Source organism: Phoxinus phoxinus (assembly GCF_949152265.1).
Source record: "Phoxinus phoxinus genome assembly, chromosome: 10".
NCBI lineage: Eukaryota > Metazoa > Chordata > Actinopteri > Cypriniformes > Leuciscidae > Phoxinus > Phoxinus phoxinus.
The window spans coordinates 20,477,383-20,499,469 of NC_136885.1; the positions used below are offsets into that span (position 1 = coordinate 20,477,383).

The following is a 22,087-nucleotide window of genomic DNA, read 5'->3' on the forward strand; positions in this document are numbered from 1 at the left end:
CTCTTCTACTGCAGCAAGTTTTATTTTGTTTCTTAATGTCCATTAGGACGTCATTTGAAAATATTCAAAATATCTAAATGTTAAATGTATACATTGATTTTTTTCTGCTAGATCAAATATGGAGACTGTTGTTGCTTGTATTTACAATATATTATCATGAGGTACATGAGAACATATGTATTTGAAGTTGTTGAACATTTTAGATTACAGCGTGTGAAACAGATGACAGCACAGGTGCAACTATTGCGTAATAATGCCTCTCAGGTCACAAGAGAACTAACACAAGATGGCGCTGTTTAGCTTAAGACACATTTTTTCTGAAGGACATAGTTCATGTAAATAATCTTATTGTTGCAACGAGTTATATATTAAGATTTTAAATAATCATTTTATTCTTTACTTAACATTAAAATAGTTTTTTTTTAATGCGTATGCAACTTCATACGCCTACAGTGCAACCTAAGTGCAGGACACTAAATTACCAAGACTATGTTCAAACAATAACCCAATCACACTCAGCGCTGTCTAATTTATACCTGCGTATGTTTGGCTTCAAAGCTTTCAGCTGTTATATCTCCTCATTCTGAACTTTCATCATCCCAGAGTTTAGTGACGACTGCTGTAGTAACAGCATTTGGGGGGATTAGTTTAGAAACGGGGGTCAAGTACACAGAAAACTCTTAGAATAGCTTTTAGGCACAAGTGGTGTTGTTTACAGCCTCGGTAAACATACACACGTTGTGGAGCATGGAGCAATTCAGACACGCGATGCAGACGGTGAAGAAACTTGTTGTGATATGGAAAAACAGAGGGGGTGATGAGGGCGTACCATGAGGAGGTGTTAGCGGGACTTGCTCCAGTTCTGACAGAGAAGAGAGATTTCTATTTTTAGGGAGACTGGAATGTACACTGAGGCCTCTCGAAGGATTTCTGAACAACAAATAACATACCGCGGTCGCCCCAGTCTCTATAAACATCCACCTGCCAAACTCAGAAAGTGACTTTCAGAATCAGAAGTGAACTGTTTTTTGAAAACAGAGGGACGATTTTGAGCTCTGCTTGAGTTTTTTTGATGATATATATATATTTACAGGACCATCTAGAATGTGCTTCAAATCATCTGAGACAAGGTAAGGCAAGATATGGCTGACACATCAGGTCTCCAGGCAGATGCTGACTACAGGCACAATAACACCTGTGTAGTTAGTCTATAACTGCATGACATTCTGGTTTGTTTGTCATGTCAGTCTGCAGGCAAACTGGAAGATCTTGGAAGATTAATGTAATTGTCTGATGATGAATTTGCAGAATTGTTATTGATGATGGGGAATAATTTCCTTGCTCCCATTCCTTAGATGTCTTAAAATGTGCAATTGCAGATTTATTTTAAAAATGGGACTGAATGCTGCACTGTTTCACGGATGCAACTTCACACTATAGTTCAAGCATGTCACTGAATCAGTCATATTTATTTTATTATTATATAATTGTAAATAAACATACACTGATACACACTGTTAATACACACACATTACACACATACATATCAGATGTATACAGCAATACTGTAAATACTATTATACATATAAATACTGTGTGTGTGTGTGTGTGTGTGTGTGTGTGTGTGTGTGTGTGTGTGTGTGTTGGATAAAAGCTAAAAGATGCATGTGCAACTGTTATATCACTTAATTTAAAAAAAAAAACTATATTTCTAAATGAAATGGTTATAGAAAATGCATCTGACCTGCTGCCATAAGAGTTTTTATGTGCACAAGAAAAATGTAACCAATATCCTAATTAAAGAAAATATCTTTTGATTATAAAACTTTTGTCTTTTTGTCTCACAGCTTAGATGGTCCAATATCAGATGTCCTGCATTTTAAAGACAAAGATCTTATCTCAACCCTCCTCCTGGAGCTGAACACCTTGAGGAAGGACCAAATTTTCACTGATGTTGTTCTTTGCTCTGAGGGCAAAGAGCTCCCATGTCACCGCAATGTTCTGGTGTCCAGCAGCCCCTACTTCTACGCTATGTTCTGCAGCTGCTTCCTGGAGACCCAGAAGCCCCGGATAGACCTCCAAGGTGTTCCTTATGACATCCTTGCGAGTATTGTAGAGTATGTATACACAGGGTCCGTCAGCATCACCATGGAGCTGGTTCTCCCTCTGATGCAAGCCGCCTCTATGCTTCAGTACGGAAGGCTTTTTGAGGCCTGCTCGACATTCTTGCAGACCCAGCTCAGTCCAGACAACTGCCTGAGCATGATCCGGCTCTCTGAAATCCTGCATTGCCCTAGCTTGCAGGGAAAAGCGAGAGAACTGGCTGTGAAGAGCTTCTCTGATGTGGTGGTCTCCGAGGACTTCTGCGAACTCTCGCTACCCGAATTGGTGAGCTACTTGGAGGACGACAAACTGTGCGTTGAAGAGGAGCAAGTTTTTGAGACTCTTCTAGCTTGGATCCACCATGACCCGTTCTCCAGACGTAGCACTATCCACGACTTGTTCCGTCGCGTGAGGCTGAGACATGTCCATCCTTCCTATCTTTTCCAGTTTATCGCCAATGACCCTCTAGTCCAGTCATCTTCTTTATGCATAGAGATTATCGAATCCGTTCGCCGCCTTCTTTTTTCTGTCGGCACTCATTGCCCTGGCGATCTTGAGACCCTTTGGGCGGTGCCACGACGGAAAAACTGCAAGGAGGCGCTTGTAGTAGTGGGTGGTCGTAAGAATGGAGAGCGGACGTCTCGTGAGGCGCTGCTCTATGACGAGCAGACTCGCTGCTGGCAGTGTCTCGCAAAAATCCCGCTACGCCTTCACCGGCCCTCTTATATTTGCATGCACAGCATCCTTTATGTGCTTGGAGGCTTAACCACGACAGCAGGAGGGCAGTGCACAACTAGCAAAACTGTGTACACGCTTTCTCTGAAAACAAACCAGTGGCGAGTTGGAGAACCCATGCTGACGCCTCGATACGCCCATCAGAGCTCTACTTACCTGCATTTCATTTTTGTTCTGGGTGGATTGACAGCTGACGGACAGCTGTCGAATTCGGTAGAGCGATACGACACCATGTTCAACCTATGGGAGGCCATGGCCCCCATGCCCACTGCAGTTCTGCACCCAGCTGTAGCCGCACATGACCAGAGAATATACGTGTTCGGAGGGGAAGACGCCATGCAGAAACCAGTTCGAATTATCCAGGTTTGATATTTCAGGCTTTTTGGGATGATTAGTTGTATAGAGAACAAATGTCAATGATTTTGCACTGGTAAAAGATGTTTGTTCTTGATAGGTGTACCACATTGGAAGGAATATGTGGTATAGGATGGAAACCAGGACAGTGAAGAACGTCTGTGCACCAGCTGCTGTGATCGATGATAAAATCTACATTGTAGGCGGTAAGTAGTTTTTTTTTTGGTAGTTTTGTGAATATAATGTTCCTGCAAGTTGGTTTTGAGGTCACCATGAAATAAATGTTTGCGGAATATTGAAGATCCCTCTCCTCCAATAACCTGTGACTCATATGATATTGCAGCAATTAGCTAATGACAGCAATTCAATACATTTTTGACCAAGTCCCGCCTTACATCTTTTCTTGTTCGAGATGTCGTTTCACTCAGAAATACATTACCATTACATTTTGGAATAATTAAGAGATTTTTGAAAGAAAAAAATATTTTTTATGGATCTTAAGACTGGAGTATTGGTTGCTTTACTCCAAAAGTAAAGCAGCTGACACTTTAGCTTTGCCGTCACATGAATAAATTACATTTTAAAATATTAAAATAGAAAACGGCTAAAATTTGAATAGAATATCTGTTTGTACTGTATTTTAATCAAATAAATGCAGCATTGGTGAGCATAAGAGACTTGTTAATTATTCCAAACCATTTGTCCAGTAGTGTACATCACAATAGGGAAAAAAAGACGATCTCAATTTCCATTTGATGCAACTTTAACTCTCTTTTTTTATTATTTAACAGGCTATACAAGAAGAATGGTAGCCTATGATGTTAAAACCAACAGGTTTGAAAAATGTGAAAATATGAAGGCCAGGAAGATGCATCACTCTGCTGCTGTTGTGAACGGCAAGATCTATGTCACGGGGGGGCGCTTCATTAACAGTGACGAAAGTGTGGAAGACTCAGACGGCTTTGACTTCTACGACCCAAAGACAGACTCATGGGTGTCGATGGGAACTTTGCCATTCAAGCTATTTGACCATGGCTCAGTAAATCTGGTCTATCTCTCTGATAAGTTTTTGCCTACATGACTGTTTTAATGTAGCTTAGTCATATCATATCATACAAGCTTAAATGTGTCTGTCTCCAAACAAAATTCTTGGAGTGCTCTATTTGAAAAGAGTATAAATGGAGAGCATATTAAGACAGCAACGCAATGAGACACATTTTTCGAAGCTCTCTTTCAGTGTTTGCACGTGTTGCCTTTTGAATGTGTGTGAGGTTATTAGTAAAATAACTATTAAAAATAGCTGGAAGATATTTCAAATTAAACTCAGGCCGTATAGCAGATGGAAGTATGGTAATTTTTCAGCTTTTATTTTCAAGTGTCTTTTAGATCACCTGTTTAATGAACAATTAAATCATATTAGTTTTTACTAAAGAATACACATTACCTTTGAACTTGAAGAGTTTCAAATTCTGTATTATTTGCACTTGACACTTAGTTGCACATTGTTAGTTTACATGTGTACTTTTATTTAAACATTCCTTCTTTTTGTAAATTGATTATTTATTCATGTTTTTTTCTCAAATATTTTACATTCTTTTAAAAATTAATTGAGTGGAAAAGTTATACATGCCAAATGATTTTACCATTAAATTCTTCATAAACACGAATAATGCTTCTTTTGTGTGTTTGTAAATTGGCTTATCTGGCTGTATAGAGATTTAAAGAGATAGTTCACCCAAAAAATAAATAAATAATCCTGTCATGATTTATTTAGCCTAATGTCATTCTAAACTTACGACTTTTGCTCTTCTGCAGAACACAAAATAAAATACTATAAAATAAACTGATGGAGAATTTCATTGTATGAGCTAAAACAGACATTTTTCAAAATATCTTTCTTAATACAGTGTTTAGAAATAAACTAAAAGTTTAATAAAAGAAAGTTTGGAATGACATGAGTAATTCAATTATTATAAAATTATTTGTTTTGGTGAATTGTCCTTAATGGTTAAGTTAAAAAAATATTCTCCGTCAATAGTTTACATATACATTATATGTAATATCTATTCAATTTGAAATTAAATGCATTTTTAAATCATGTTCTGATGTGACCTATTCATCATCCTACATAGATCATGTGAAACTCATCCTATGACATGCCACAGAAGGTGTGAGGATGTAAGGCAGCAGATGTGTGAGAGAAGTGTGTGTGTTATTGTCCTGTCTGTGACTCACGTCTTCCTGTCACTCTCAGTTAGACTGTATAACAGGTGTCGGCATGTCCAGGCATGAAACTGTGAATTGCAAAGAAGACTTTGAGCCATTAAGACACTTGCTACTGTATTGTGAATACTGTGATGTGTGGTATAAATTCCCAATACCCATGTCACTTTAACAACACACTCCAACAAACCTTAACATGTTTTAGACGAGTGATGTCAAGTTTAACGATGTGCTTTTATTAGACACATAATATTACATTAGGCAATAACCATGTTCTGTTGACTCGTTGACATTAAGGATGGTAAAACGTGAACAACAAAGTGTGTGTTACGATTACCCAATGCACTGCGAGATCCTCAGATGTGCTCTTTGGGGTTTGAATTGATTACATCAAACCTGTTCATATCAGAACATTTCGTGCTGTAGCTTGTTCTTTTAGGTCGGAGATGATGCGATTCAGTTCTTGGGGGGCCATAGGTGTTCTGTTATTTTGGGAAACAAACAAGGGAGAACTTTACACCCCCAGAATCATGTGGCTGGCCCAGGTTGCAGATTTGTTGGTCAAGGATGTAAACTGAAACATGAGGGAATGATGAAATTGGTGTAAGAGCAACAGCAACAGGTGTGTTAGTGAGCAACCGAGAGCGCATGTGATCATGTGCCGCGTCCACCAACATGAACACAAAACAAAAACAGTTCTAGATTGTTCCATTTGCTTGATTACATGAACGTTTAACATTTAATGCCTTTTTCTTTACTTCTATTGCTCTTGTTCAACAGACAAATGTTGAGCTTTTCTTAACTTTAAATCATAAAATGGAAATATGATTGTTATAGCCATCAACATGTCTAGGAAATCCCCTCATAGCAGCACTTGTCCCTGAGCTGAGAGCCGAACAGTGAGCATGGCTTGGGAAAAGATATTTTAGGAGAGGAACAAATGTCACGTTGTTGAATGTATTTGCCTCGCAACGCAATGGAAGCAAATGCCTTCCTGATGTGCTGTTAAACCTTGGAATGAAAATCTAATGGAATGGGTCTTGCTCCACAATGTTACTAAACATTTCAAACATATTTTTTTAAAGTTTAGACTACAGTAACATAATTTTTTGCTGGATATCTGCCTAAATTAAACTATTTTCTTTTAGAGCTGATGTACAGCCGAAATGAACTGTTTGCATCATTGAATCATTTTCCTGATTATCACTGTAAAGCTGCTTTGAAACAATCTGTATTGTATAAAGGGCTAAATAAATAAAGGTGACTTGACTTGACTTGACTTAAATGTTGTGATTTTAAATGTTTCCTAAATTCCAGTGTGGAGGTCAGATTAAACAATGACTATCATAATCATTCTTCTTGATCAAATTATGAATTAATCAAATTGATAAATGAACAAAAAACACATTTAAATGATCTATATACTATTTATGCCACTACAGCAGGGCTCTGTTGCATCTTTTTCAACTTACCAGACTGGCAAGGGGCAATAGAGAGACCTGTTCTGTCTACTTTAAACACAGTAGGCAAGGTTTACTGCACCCAGCCAAGTCAGGTTACATTAGCACTGCATTGGTGAGAATGTGAGGAGACAAATAGTTTGAGAAATGTTTCCTGTAACCTTTATCACAGGCCTGAGCGTGTGTTGAATCTCAAATAACCATTTAACTATAGCATGGAATGCAATGTTTTGATTACAAGAAAAAAAAAGTTTGCTCTGCCTTTATGAAAATTCACACAAGCTCAGTTCTGCCTCTAAAAACATTACAGAAATACTCCTTACTGTGCAAAATAATTTCTTATAATAGATCTGTGTGTGTGTGTGCGTGTGTGTGTGTTATTATTTTTCTTAATAATTTATCAATATAATTAATTGGGGGGGAAAAAAAACCTGGATAATGATTAGTGATGTTATGGGTTAAATTCAGGTAGATTGGGAAACCAATTGAGATTTTGCCATTGAGATGACAGGGAAAAAATGTCCTAATCAACCCGAATTCACCCCTAGTCATGGTTTACTCTGATCTCCATGCTAGAGTTTAGGAAACATTGACAAGCACAACCTTTAGGCAGATATCCAGCATAAATTATGTTAGTCTAAACCTTTTAAAAAATATGTTTGAAATGTGTTTCCTAAAAAAATAAATGATTTCACATCAGTTTGCATTTCATTTATTGTGTTGACACATTTATTTGTTCAGGTGTCATTCGTGTCATGTAAATTACATCTTGGTGTAAAACGAAACCCGCGGGTCTGAATGCCAATTACAATAAAGTGTTAGTTTTTGCATCAAGGAAGTGTAAAACACTAAATATACACCTTCTAAAAATCTTTTGGTCTCCACACAACCATTTTCAGCTGATAAGAATTAAACTGTCTGAAAGCAAACAATCAACACAGAGAAACTCTTGTGTGTGACTTAAAGAGATTAAATGATAAAAAGGAAGCTGCTAGTTTCTCATTTCCATCAGCTCTCATTACATCATAATGTAGGGCAGCTGGGTCACATTTCTTGCTCAGTATGCAACTCATTACCAAACAAAAGTGAATAGCTATTAATGAAATCAACTTCAAAAAGATTATATATCCTTATCATGGTGTGAAGTGCGGTTCTTTACCAGTTTCATTTTACGAAATGGTGTTATCTTAATAGAAGGTCAGTTGGAATCTGATCATGTTACAGTTCAGGCAGGTTCAGTAATAAGGTAAAAACATACATGCTTGCTTTTTCATAATGGATAACCAGCCTTTGTTTGACCCACTTCTTTACAATCACTATAGTCTGTATCCTGGTTAAGAGGAAATGTCATTCACACACATTAACTAATTATTTTCTCCTCCTGATCCAAAATCTCACTTTCCTTTAATTTATGAAGCATATATGTAAGGGTAGCTATTACAATTAATGTGGTGATCTTACTCATCAGGGAAAATCAAGAAAGAAGTCAGCTTTCTATGTTTAGCTCAAGTCTGGAAGTTTTTGGTCAGTCATTTTCTTGTCTGTTTCACAAGATGAACTCAGAGAAAATAAGAAATCTCAGGCTCATCGCCAACTATTAAATTGCATTGACTGTGTTGTGTATGTCTGACATTTAATAAGCGCATGAGGAAAGATGATCCAGCAGCATACTGAACTCTATGTGTGATTATGTTTCTGGTGAGGTTTTGCAATATTAAGGAAGATGATAAACAAAGCCACGTGTTGGAGAACGTGGTCCAAAGGGGGCGGGACCAGGAACATTTCCGGATTCTCCTCCTGGCAATATAAATACAGCTGCGCACTTTTATCATCAGAAGCGCGTTCACAACATTATTTAATATAGCAGCACATACGCGAGAAAATCACTTTAACAACTTCTCAAGTTTAACACTAACACGGTTTCTTTCGTTATCACTGGTTTTCGTATCTTGACAATGCCGTTTCTTGGACAAGACTGGCGGTCTCCTGGTCAAAGCTGGGTAAAAACGGAGGACGGTTGGAAAAAAACGACGAAAGATGAGAACGAGACGAATAACAATGTTTTAGAACGGAAGAGGTCAGTGTTTAATGATTTAACATTTACATTTGAAGTCTTTCATCTGATATTTTCCGTTGTCCACAAGAGCATCATAAAACAAATGGTGTAGTTTACTGCAGACGCAATCTGCGTCAAATTGATAAACAGAGGCGTTCATCAAGAATTAAGATTTTTTTCAATTATATTTATCTAGCCTATTTTATGATATTTTTATTAATAGCCTATTGTTTATACTTAATATTTAATTTGATAATATAAAACGTGTGTACGTTTTAAAATCACGAATAAAAAAATACGTATAAATAATTTAAGTGAAGTTATTGATGGCGATGCGGTACTACAGCACTGCAGTAAATAGCTGTTGTAAACATAAATGCCTTTGTGTTTACTCATCATCTGGTAATCACCTTTCTAATAATACAACAGGTCATATGCTCGCCTCGAACTATTTACTGTTTCTAAAAGTGTTGCTGTAGGTAGGCTATACAGACAAGAATGGGTTAGGGCCTACATATTTGCATATTGATAGTGTCCATAAGTTGTATAATTCCCCATCATGGTGCTAAACTATGAAAAAATATCCTTGACAAAGCATGTGTTGACAACTTCACTTTGCTTTCAGCTACTGCAAGGAAGAACATGACAAGGAGAATTTGATCCTCAGCATTAATTATGACGTGGCTGCAAAGAAGCGAAAGAAGGACTTGCTAAACAACAATACAAAGATTCCTTGTAAGCCTCATCGCCGTATCTTTCTGAAAATCGAAATGCAACGAGTCTGTTACTGCAAAAATCTTGATTTCTTTCTTCGTTGCAGATTTTCACAAAGACAAATGGATTTATGTCCACAAAGGAAGCACCAAAGAGGTAAGGCCTGGTAATCATCTCCTGCAGAACGATAGAAGAGGCTTCTGTGTGAATAAATAGTCAACTAACTCCTCTTTCATCTCCCGCAGCGTCATGGATATTGTACTCTGGGAGAAGCATTTAATCGCTTGGATTTCTGCAGTGCCATCAAAGACATCAGGCGATTCAATTATGTCGTAAGGGTGAGTTTCCGCTCGTCTATTTGTGGCAGGGAAAACTGTGACAATAGCCAGGCTCAGTCTCTGAAGAAGAAAGGGTTAACAAGTCTTGGGTTCTGGGTATCTGCTACTGTCTTCATTCTTATCATCGCACACCAGACAAGCGGGCCTCTGGGGCAGTTTCATGGCAAATGCACAGGGACCATGTTTGTGCTTCTGTATACATATCTGTGTGTGTTTGCTGCAACTGTTTCTTGTAATGAAAAAACAAGAGTGACTTAAGCAGCCTTAAATTCAAGTTCAAATTAGCTATTACTCCTTTGGTTTAAGGTCACTAAGGATTGGACATTCTTCTTGATTTACTTGTTCCAGTGATAAAAGCAAAGGTCATCGGCTAAGAGCAGATAAATACAGGCCGGTGTGACGTTCAGGTCACTGTCACGCAAACAGCTGAGGTTGAGAAAGCTTATGAAACTGGAACGGAAAGTCAAGTGACTTAGGTGGCCATTAATCAACCCCCCTCACAGGCCCTTCTCTCTATCTGTCGGCATTGTGACCCTGAATTCTGATCCGATCACTTGACTCCACTGTGGTATAGAGTCAGCTATGATGAGCTTAAGGTGCTGGCAAATTGGGTCATGAATCCTTGTGATCACTTCAGAAGACAGGTAAACACAGGATCAGGATCTAGTTGTTTACTCAAACTTTTTTGCTAAGGTCACTTCAGTGCATCATATGTGCATCATTTATTTTTCTAGACATTTCCAGGCACTGTTGAGACACCATAGTCAGTGTCAGGTTTATCTTGCAGTTTCTCTTTTGGTTGTCTGACCTTGTGCTGGTGTTGCGTTAGAGCTCAGTTACAGAGATCAGGTTTAGTAGGGATGGAAAAACAAATCTATAAGGCTACTTATGACAAACAAAGACCACTATAATATATATATAGTATGTCTCATCACTGTCATTTATTGGAATGAATTACCCTTGGATAATGATTTTTTTTAATATATATAATCTAAGCTGGTAAATTTACAACAACAATATTATTTAATGAGAAGTCAGTTTAAAATATATACTCTACTTTTTAAAACATTGAAATTAGTAAAGTTTTTTTATATAAAGAAATTAACTTTTATTCAGCAAATATGCATTATATTGATAAAGTGACAGTTATAATGTTACAAAAGATTTATATTTCAAATAAATGCCTTTCTTTTGAACTTATTCATCAAAGAATCCTGAAAAATGTATCCCTGTTTCCAGTTCCGCAAAAATATTAAGCATCACAACGGTTTTCGACATTGATAATAATAAGAAATGTTTCTTGAGTAGCAAACCAGCATATTAGAATAGCTTTCTGCAGGATCATGTGACACTGAAGACTGGAGTAATGATGCTGAAAATAAATGACATTTTAAAATCTATTAAAATAGAAACATCCCCAAACTTTTATGCTCCAGTCCACATAAAGGCACTTGGAGCATCTTTCATCAGGGGCTCGCTGTAGGGGAGGGAGGAGAATGACAATGTTCACATGTTGCTGGGTCGAGTGTGGGTCAGTGTTGTGGATTGTGCTGGTATTAAATGCCAGTCATGCCACCCAACAGCCTTTAGAGAACACAACTCTGCACTCACTCACTATCTGCTCTTGGCTGTCCTAACTTTTGAAAATGAACTTGGTGTTGGAAACCTACTCTTGTCCAACTGATTGCATACATATAAGGTGCACAAACAGTTACTGTAAAATTATCACTTTGTTTTAGAGTCCATTTGAAGGAATGGTTCCCTGCTTTTGTCTGAACTTCAAAACAACAACACTGCTAAAACAGACGTTATCCAGAGTGCATGTGTGTGGGGAGAGAACGTCCCATTTCTGAGCCCTTTGTTTTTGCCAAGGCTGAAGAGAGTGGAATAAAACAGTCTGTAAGTAATGCTGGAACACACAGCCTCTTAGTCTGACCTCTCAAATTTATGTCCAACATTTCAGCTGCTGGAGCTGATCGCCAAGTCCCAACTGCCTTCGCTGAGTGGAGTGGCACAGAAAAACTACATGAACATTCTGGAAAGGGTTGTGCAGAAAGGTAAGCTTTCTTGTTATCTCACGTCTTCACCATCTCATTTGCAAAACTATTAGCCAATGTGAAACATCAACAATGTCTGTTTACATTACATGTTTGCAAAGTCTCTGATTATTTACTCCGAGGGCTTGTACTGAAATTCTCTTGTGGTTAATAAGAAAAAAAGATGAGGCAAAATCTGTCCTAACAGAATAGCTGTTTATTCTGCTGTCTGCAATCTTTTACAACAAAATTAGTTTGGTGGGCTTGGCCAGTAGCTCATAGCTGAATGGAAATTGTATAATTGCCTGCACTGGAAAAAGCGACAAGCCTCAGAGAGCAAACAGGGATCTCAGCTGTATTGTAAACCAAAAGTCATCTCAGCTAAACAAAGGTGCAGGTTGTTATGGGAAACTAAATTGCTCACTTGTAGGCGACGTCATACCCAAACCACTTTATTAATTTACCTGTCACTTTCCTTACTCCTCAGTTTATGATATAAATGCATATGTAATGTCTTAATCTTATCTGTTGTATGTTATGAAAGCATCTGGCATGAACTTAAAGTATCCTGTAACACACACCAGATCCTGTCAACACTGTTGGGGCCCATGTTGTTGTGCGCCCTTGAACTTTTAGTTACTAACTAAACATTTGCACTCTTTCTTAGTTCTTGATGATCAGCAAAATGTTCGTCCGATTAAAGAACTGCTGCAGACACTATATGCGTCGTTGTGCAGTCTGGTTCAGGACATGGGCAAGTCTGTCCTAGTGGGCAACATCAACATCTGGGTGCACCGCATGGAGAACATACTACAGTGGCAACAGCAGCTTGATAACATTCAGATCAACCGGGTGAGTGTAAAAGCTCCAGATATATAGCAAAGGATAGTTCAACCAAAAATGTCATGTGTTCACCCTCATGTGGTTCCAAACCTGTATGAATTTCATTCTTCAGAGGAACACTAAAGGAGAAAAGAAGCAGAATGTTTAAGCCGCTCTTTTCTGCATAATTAAAGTGGATGGGAACCAGGGGCTGTCGAGCTTGAAAAAAGAAAAATGGCAACATAAAAGCACCACAATTATAGTCCATATTACCAATGGACTAAAACTTGGGTTTTCTGAAGCCAAACATTAACTTTGTTAGTGGAACAGCCTGAAATTCCAATAAAAATCTAGCTTGACATCTTAGGTTACCATTCACTGTCACTTGTATGGAAAAGAGCAGCTTGGACAACTACTATAAATATCTCATTTTGTGTTCCATGGAGAACTTTTCTTTTCTTATATATTCTTATATATAACCTAGCAAACATATCCATTGAGATTGTTCAGATCATGAAGGTAAACAGAGACTTTCTTCTCATTTGTCCAGCCTACAAACACCGGGATGACATACCTTGATCTGCCGGTTAGCTTGCAGCTGAACATCATGCACCGTCTTTCAGACGGACGAGATCTGGTTAGCCTGGGTCAAGTATGCCCTGACCTAAGTGTGCTGGCAGAAGATCGGCTGTTGTGGAAGAAACTTTGCCAGTATCACTTTGCAGACAGACAGGTACATGTTTGTCACATGCTTAAAGGAATAGTTTAATTTACTGACCCTCAAGTCGTTCCTTTCGTTCATGTTCGACACACAAATTAAGATATTTGAATGAAATCTGAGAGATTTCTGTCCCTCCGTTGACAGTCTATGCAACTTCCACTTTGACACTTCAAAAAGTTCATTAAGAGATTGTAAATCTAATCCATATGAATCGAGCTGTTTAGTCCACATTTTCTGAAGGGAGACTGTCGCTTTCTGATGAACAGATGGAATTTTGGCTTTTTTACACATATTCATAAACGCACACATTATATACGGTAAACGGAAGCTCAAGCATGTTTCCTTGATGTGCAAGAACCAATGAGGTTAATTATTGTGTGTACAAGCGTTTGAGCTTCCGCAACAACCAATGAGATGCAAGCAAGAACTGTTGAGCTTCTGTTTATGTTCGTTGATCAAGGTTTATATGTGAATAAAAGCCTAAAATTCTATGTTTATCATATAAAGTGATCGAGTCTCTTCAAAAATATTGTACAAAACCACTCTATTCATATTCATAAGTTTAACAATCTCTATGAACTTTTTGAAGCGACAAAGTGGTAGTTGCATGGGCTGTCAATTGAGGGATGTAAATCTCTCAGATTTCATTGAAAATATCTTCGAATATATTCGAAGATGAACTAAAGTCTTACGGGCTTGGAACGACATGAGGGTGAGTAAGTATTTAAACAATATTTTTCATTTGAATGAACTGACCTTTTAATGACCAGATGAGTCTTGCATATGTATGTGACTGTTTATATATTAAATCTGCTCATGAACTCCATTACCTGCCATACAGTACAAACACTGTTCTGTTCTTCACAGATCCGCAAGCGCCTAATGGTGTCAGATAAAGGACTTTTGGAATGGAAAAAGATGTACTTTAAGTTGTGCCGGTGCTACCCTCACAAGGAACAGTACAGTGACACGTTACAGTTCTGTACACATTGCCACATCCTGTTCTGGAAGGTGACTAGACTCCCTTCTAGCTTTTAACATTTTATCTGAAAATATCAACCTCTTTTTTCCCATTTATGATACTTTTATGGCAATAACAGATTTGTTTTTCCTGTTCACTTAGGATACAGACCATCCTTGCACTGCCAATAACCCAGAGAGCTGCTGCAAGCCCGTGTCTCCACAGGGTTTCATCAACCTTTTCAAATTCTAGGGGGCGCTGCATTGCTGCCATGTACATAGTGTCAATAGTGCAAAGGATTCCTGGATGACTTGAGGCAGGGAAAAGATGGGGTTGCATTAGAAGCAAGTGTCATAGTGTTTATAAGTTTGGTAACTGAATGTACTCGAAAAATATGCAAGATGAGAAACTAAAAAGCTGTGTTGGGAGGGGAAATGCGCTCCATTTTATTTATAAAGGATTTATTTATATTTATTTAGCATGGGTCCTGTTTACTCTAAGAAAAGTTACATTGGGGATTAGAAAAAGGATATTTAAAAAGATCCTATATGCATAAAAAGTTGCCCTTGTGCTGTCAGGATGCCTTGGTTTCTTCTGTGAATGTAATATAGATTTTATTTTTGGCAACGCAAACATTTTATTTGAATTTCAGATAGCATATTGGTACTTTAGCAAGTGCATGAAATGGGAATGTTTACCAAAATGGCCTAAACACTGGTGTGCAATACTTTTTCTAAGTAATTTTTTTCACTTTTATACATTTGATATTTTCAGTTGTTTGCAATTTAAACATGCTTGTTTTTCTAAACCATAAATACATGAGTATGAGTAAGCTGTTCTAAAGCGTAAACTCATCCAAGGTGCCTTATTCTGAGTGGTCAAAAGCAAATTTAAAATGTTTTTCATTAATTTGCAGATGTTTTTTCTGAATTAAACTTCTGAATGATATTTATTCAGATTTATATGGGAATCTCTATAAATAAAATATTTGTACAGATGTACCATAATTCATCAACTCTTGCATGTTTTTTTTCCAACTGGTAATTTCTCTGTTTTGGTTGTTGGAAGACCAGATATCTAATGTAAAGGTGTATGTATATGTGTTTATGTATATGTACAGTATATATAAACTGACGTTCAAAAGTTTTGGATCGGTAAGATTTTTAATGTTTTTAAAAGAGGTCTATTCTGCTCACCAAAGCTGCATTTATTTGATTTAAAAAAAAAACTAATTATTGTAGTAATTTTCTTTTTTAATATATATTACATTGCTCAATTTTCAACATCATTACACCAGTCTTCAGTGTCACATGATCCTTCAGAAATCATTCTAATATGTGGATTTGATGCTCAAAAAACGTTCATTTTTACCGGTAATGTTGAAAACAGTTGTGTAACATTTTTTTTTTTAGGATTCTTTGATGAACAGAAAGTTAAAAAGAACAGCATTTAATTGAAATAGAATCTTTTGCATCTTGGTAAGCAGAAGAGACTTATTTTAAAAACATAAAAAATCTTACCGATCCAAAACGGCAGTGTATACACACATAAGTGTTTGTTGTTGTTGTTAAATATGTTTGGTGGTGAATGGTTTTGTTAAACTATAGATGTGATCACACAAAGCACCAAATAATTCTTCACTAAAAATGTATCAATATTTTTTTATTAACTTTATTGTTGAATTATACAGTACATCATTTCATTCTCATTAAAATATATTGTGCTCTTCTATGGGTCATATAAATATCATTACCCAATTTTATGCAGCATAGTTTGCTGTAACAAGACATTCCCAACAGTAAACCGCATAATTAACCAATACTAGCCATGTATCTCTCCATGGCATAAACATTCAAATAAATACACATCACAAAAAGAGAGAAAAAATAATAATTCTCATTTTATTTCTTGTAAAGCAATAAATTTCACATCCTTCACACAGAAGGGAAAAAAAAACAGGGTTTGGGAGGATTAAAAGAACAAATGGCATATGATACTTAATTAGTTAATATTATGCATGACTTATTTGCCCTCTTACCAAAGAAAAACAGATGCTTTAAAATGTCATAAATGAGAAAATGTCACATGCACCATTAATAAAGCCAGCATTAAGTCTGTGAAGACTTTCTGGTGTGCCTTAAAGGGATAGTTCACCTAAAATTGAAAATTCTGTCATTAATTACTCACCCTCATGTCGTTCCCAATGGAGGGACAGAAAGCTCTCAGATTTCATTAAAAGAGATATTCATTTGTTTTCCGAATATGAATGAGAGTCTTACGGTTTGGAACGGCATATGGGTGAGTATTTAATGACAGAATTAAAATGTTTAGGTGAACAAACCTGAATTAACAAACTTTAATTAACAACAGCCTTAAGTCGGACAGTCAGGCAATATGTTTTAAAATTGTTTCTGTCTCTAACCATATCAAAGCTGAAAATATCACATTATAAAAGATACATTTCTGAAATATGGCATTGCTAGACTCGATTACAAACCAAGTTTAAGTTTGTTTACTTCTGCTTGGGTGTAGTGTTTCATGATAGGGAAGAAATGCTGACATGTTTTTTTTCCAGTGGAAGAGCTTTACGCAATGTCAAGTAGGTTATTTCATTTTCCTATGGCCTGTAACTCAATGACTAGTGAAAATAATTGTTTAATTAACAGTGACATTGATGATAATTTCATATCAAAAATAAATAATTAAAGAGGTCAAAATTATACAATAACAAGGCAGTCCTGAAATCAAGTTAAAAACATTTTTAAAAATGGCAGGACAAAAACAAGAAAGAAAAAATAAATCACACAAGATACCTGCTGCAATTTAAGCAACATAAAAAAAAATAGTTTTTCTTTTTCAAATGTCTCGCCAATAGGTGGCTCCATAAGACCTTAAAAACAGTTTGGACAAGCATTGTTTTTAAATATCAAACTATTTAAATTATGTTGAATGTGTTACTTTGAACTGTTAAAGAAAATATACAGTTAATAATTTAATAAACATATACATTGTAACATTTTCTTCACAAACTAAATCAAGCATGCTCTTCATATTGAACCACAACAGTAATATAAGGATAAAATAATAAAAATAAGTTTTTTTTTAAACACAATTCATAAATGAGCATTTGTTCATATCATTCTAATAAATAAACTTAAATCCTCCCAAATGGGCTGGCAATACGTTCACATTGTCTAAATTATGAAGCAGCATAAATGTCTTTTAAATAGGACTTTTTTAGAGTAAACATTACAAAATGACTTTTGATATGTTATAGTATCCTACAAGTTTTAGCTAGACTTTATAGGTTAACTACACTCTAAGACTACCCATGCAAACTTTCTGAAGCAAACAACTAAATTAATTGATATTCCCCTTAATCACATGATTTAAAAAAAAAATTAAGAACAAAACCAAAAATTCATTCACTTTATAGATATTCGGAACTTTAAGGTTCTTAATTACATCCAATATCCACTTCATACAGAGACATTATGTTACGGCATTAAAATAACTCTAAAACAAGAGGTAGTCAGTGCAGTGCATTCATATTTTGTAGCGACATTCAAAACTCCATACAGTTTTGTCTGTAATAGTGCAATTTTATGTGCCTAAATGAGCACATTTGACTACCTTTGTGTACAATCATCAACACAAAGAGAGCTGGGGCAAAGTCAGGCAGGACAGATGTACTTTTAGAGCTGCTGAAAAATCATTCATGGGCTCTAAAAACACAAGTGAAACTGACATAAAATAAATAAATAAACTATATTATAAACAATTATGCCTCATCTACGTCTCATCATGAAACAGACATCAAAAAATAAATAAATAATAAGTATTTTATAAAATGTATGCCTTATCATGGAACAGACATTAAATAAATAAATAATGTAGATTTTTTACAACATTTATGGGTTATCTATGCCTCAGCATGAAAATTATAAATAAATAATTTAAATAAATAAACATGTATGTATGTATGTATGTATATTTATATTACAAACATGTATGCCCCATCTGCTTATAAACAAGTTATTAAATAGCCTTTAGTACCAATGCATATGATAAAGCCAACCGCTACATGTCATGTCTGGTTTGTACCATCCAAAAACAGGTGCTTCATGAAATACCAGTTTAACACAGGTCACACAAAGGAACATTTTCCCTTTCAGAGTTTTGAATGATCCATTCAATGGCATCCCATCCCTATGGCAAAAATAGAGCTTATCAGTTTAATAGTCATACTTTATTTAGAGGCTTATACTACTTCATGTATGCTATACAAAATAATCGCCTGCAGGTTTTGGTTGGTTTCAAAAGACATGAAACTATTAATGAAACTATAAATGAAACTACTTTACTTCTTCTTCTTTTTTATAGGAAAAAAAAAAACATCCACAAAAAACAACAGGGTTTGTTAGATAGGGACAAAACCAAATTATATGTGCTTTTAAGTTGCTTATTTTTGGACCTTCTTCGATTGTGTCACCAGGAAAATAGGAACTACTAAGTTCCCGTTATGCAGAGAATAGCAAACTTTGATCAAGGATTCGTAACACATGATAAGGCAAAATGTTAAGAGGGATATTCCAGGGATATTTTATCAAATAAATATTTTTTATTACATTATACAGAACAACGATTTACCTTTCTTGCATTCGCCGACATGGATAGAGCCATCAGTCCCTCAAGGTAGCTGCTCAAACTGACTCCCTTCACCGTGATGATCGCCTCTTGTGTTAATACAGTGCTGCAAAAATAAAGCAAGTTTTTTAGAAAATCTTTTGTTTTAACAGATTATTGGATTACTTTTTTATTAGTATGGTTTACATTGATGTGCATATGCAGATATTACAATTACATGTCAAAAACAACAATTAAGTAAGAATTTACTTACACCTCTGGATTTTCTGGATGAGGTGTGTAGACAAGCCTTTCATCAACAGATATTAAATTTGTTAGGGTTATCTGAAGGAGGAAAGACATTTTTTTTTAGAACAGCTTAACATGAAGATGTAATACCTTATGTATAAAATTAAATAATCTGATTAGATTTGTTTTTCTGTTAAAAAAAAAGAAAGAAAGAAATTTGTTTAATGGTAAACAAAGACTCACATTTGTTGAGCAAAGCTCCATTTTTTTTTCTTCTGGGTCCACAATGGAATGTTCTTGTACATATGTGGTGGTTCGATTTGTCCCTAAAATCTAAGAGGGGAACATGAAGATCTTTATAAACCAGTGGTTATCAATCAGGTAGCCTCACCTATGGAGCCTCAAGGTTACGTAAAATTATTTGAAAAGCCAAAACTATTAACATCTACATATTTCTTATTTTAATTCACCACCTAAGCAACATTTGAAAAACCAGGGTTCTCGTGGTCTTGAAAACCATGAATATATGAGATAGCCCTTCTTTTATAAGTGTAATTTCAGGAAAAATTATGTAAATTAATAAAATGGGAATCCATGGGCATCCAACATAACATAACATAACATAACATAACATAACATAACATAACATAACATAACATAACATAACATAACATAAACACAACTGGAAAAGTCATGGATCCTTCAAATACTGTTGTGGACAATGGAGGGCCTTGGAGTCAAAACGTTTGGGAACCACTGTTATAGACAATCCTGTTTCATAATGCTAAACTTATAAATACTGCAATACATTTTAAAGGTACACTATGTAACTTTTTTTGTTCAAAATTAACTAAATTTAAATAATGAGCCAATACATCATTAATCCTTCCAAAACGTTGTTTTTGTCATACCCTGATTCTCTATGGTACAAGCCTATTATTTGAGTTTATTGCTCAGAAACCGAAAATTCTCGGGACAGCAGCATGTTTTTTTGGATTAAAATCCAAATTTTAATCTTAACCGTTCTATTTAATCAGAAACGATCTGAAAACAGGGCTTTAAGTGTAAAATACCGAACTTGTCCTTTAAGCTTAGTAGTGAATGTTATATGAGCAGTAGGACAACCAAATTATCATTTGCATAGTCACAGAGAGCCAAAGCACAACCAAAACAATGTTCTTCTGCAAAATGCATGCAGTTTTGTTTTTTAACTGCTAGAGAGCCAAAAGTTACCTGTAATTTGTGTTTTAAATGTAAAATACAAGATGTAAAATATGTAAATATTAGATGTGAAATATAAGGAGCTTCAACAGTTTTCACATTTTCATAATATTTAACCCAGTATTTTATGATTACATAACCCAATAGACATGTAATACATATAGCTCTGTGAAGTGTATCATCTTACCGCTTTGACAATCCCTGGAAGACCCCACTCTGTGCTGAGGAGCCGATGACTGTGTAGACGTCCATGTGTGTCCAAGTTCCTATCAAGAACGTCCACTCCAACAACACTAGGGTTCATTGGATTGGGGTACTTCCTCATTGCTGCTTTGATCACAGTCTCCCATGGATAGCTGTGTGAATACAGACAAACTCATGATAATGGCTTCCAGTGGTTTATGAGGAACCACTGTACTGACTCTGATCTCACAGGGGAACCACATTTAGCTCAAATATGAGCTGAAATAATTTTTGCCAGTCCATCCTATTTACAACAACGAGCATCACATCCATAACAAGAGAGGCTGGGATCTTAAAATAAAGGTTTGTTTGAGATCATTTATTTCCTCATAATTAATCATTTTGAAATGAAACTAATGACTGGGTTTAAAAAAAGAAAAGAGAAACTAGAAATATACTGGTTTTGCACAATTCCGTTTTGGGGGTGTGATGAATCCTGGTGTGTGGGTGGGGGGGGGGGGGGACTAGTTAGTTTGTCGATTTTAGCTGGTCTAAGATGTTCTTCACTCATTTAAGATGTTCTCCTTGGCTGTGTTTTTCTTTTTCTATTCTTATCTAAATCCAATAAACACGCAGCCTGACTGTGACCAAACCAGCTGTTTTTCCCCCCTTTTCAACAGGGAAATCTACAACATATCAATATTTGACATTTAGAGATGAAAACATATTTCAATCTTACAAAAAAATCAAAAAAACGATGTAATATTTAACTACATATGAGTTGTGTTAGTAGGCTATAGTAACATGCGTGATGAGTAGCTAACAGTGCGTTGTGCAGTAACGACACTGCGCATAATTGTAATAGACTTGAACAGACAAGCAACCGCTAGGCCTAAATTACTGAATATTAGCAACTAATGCTCAGATTTGTGTTATGTGCAATAATAAATTGCTTACAAGCTACATGCATAATTGTTGAAAGGACGAGAGCTGCTCTATTTCCCGATCCGAGCGGCACTAAAGGGAATCGGGATGCAAATCATGACAGAGAGGATGCTGGAATCTGTGCAGATTCGTCCTAAACGCAAATTCTCTACCTGAATATGTGCTCCGTGCTCCAAAGCTTCATTTCTACGACTTTCTGAAAGTGCCTCCAAACGACAGTGGACTGTAGATCATATATTCATATTTTCACGCTCTGCTCCCATTATACCCTGAGATGCCCCTCATAATCAAGGGCAGCGGAACCTCCCTGTTATAACAGCAACTACCAATAGACATCAAG

At 36.1% G+C, this 22,087-nt stretch overlaps 3 protein-coding genes across 3 annotated transcripts; 2 read left to right on the top strand and 1 right to left on the bottom strand.

Annotated features, from left to right (window-relative positions):
• Nucleotides 1–326: 326 nt before the first annotated feature.
• On the top strand, nucleotides 327–5,144 carry klhl38b (kelch-like family member 38b). The gene is made up of 4 exons (XM_079625460.1): nucleotides 327–1,130; nucleotides 1,848–3,201; nucleotides 3,293–3,398; nucleotides 3,984–5,144. The coding sequence occupies exons 1-4, from the start codon at nucleotides 1,105–1,107 to the stop codon at nucleotides 4,271–4,273; spliced, it is 1,776 nt and encodes a 591-aa protein (XP_079481586.1). The 5' UTR covers nucleotides 327–1,104; the 3' UTR covers nucleotides 4,274–5,144.
• Nucleotides 5,145–8,615: 3,471 nt separating this feature from the next.
• fbxo32 (F-box protein 32) lies at nucleotides 8,616–16,252 on the top strand. Its single transcript, XM_079624674.1, has 9 exons — nucleotides 8,616–8,952; nucleotides 9,557–9,666; nucleotides 9,752–9,801; nucleotides 9,891–9,983; nucleotides 11,947–12,040; nucleotides 12,687–12,871; nucleotides 13,392–13,574; nucleotides 14,430–14,573; nucleotides 14,686–16,252. The coding sequence occupies exons 1-9, from the start codon at nucleotides 8,831–8,833 to the stop codon at nucleotides 14,773–14,775; spliced, it is 1,071 nt and encodes a 356-aa protein (XP_079480800.1). The 5' UTR covers nucleotides 8,616–8,830; the 3' UTR covers nucleotides 14,776–16,252.
• A 131-nt stretch (nucleotides 16,253–16,383) lies between these two features.
• Nucleotides 16,384–22,077, bottom strand: prelid3a (PRELI domain containing 3A). The gene is made up of 6 exons (XM_079624675.1): nucleotides 21,900–22,077; nucleotides 20,807–20,975; nucleotides 19,642–19,731; nucleotides 19,424–19,494; nucleotides 19,174–19,276; nucleotides 16,384–18,732 (listed from the first exon to the last, which is right to left on the bottom strand). The coding sequence occupies exons 1-6, from the start codon at nucleotides 21,929–21,931 to the stop codon at nucleotides 18,661–18,663; spliced, it is 537 nt and encodes a 178-aa protein (XP_079480801.1). The 5' UTR covers nucleotides 21,932–22,077; the 3' UTR covers nucleotides 16,384–18,660.
• Between the last annotated feature and the right edge of the window lie 10 nt (nucleotides 22,078–22,087).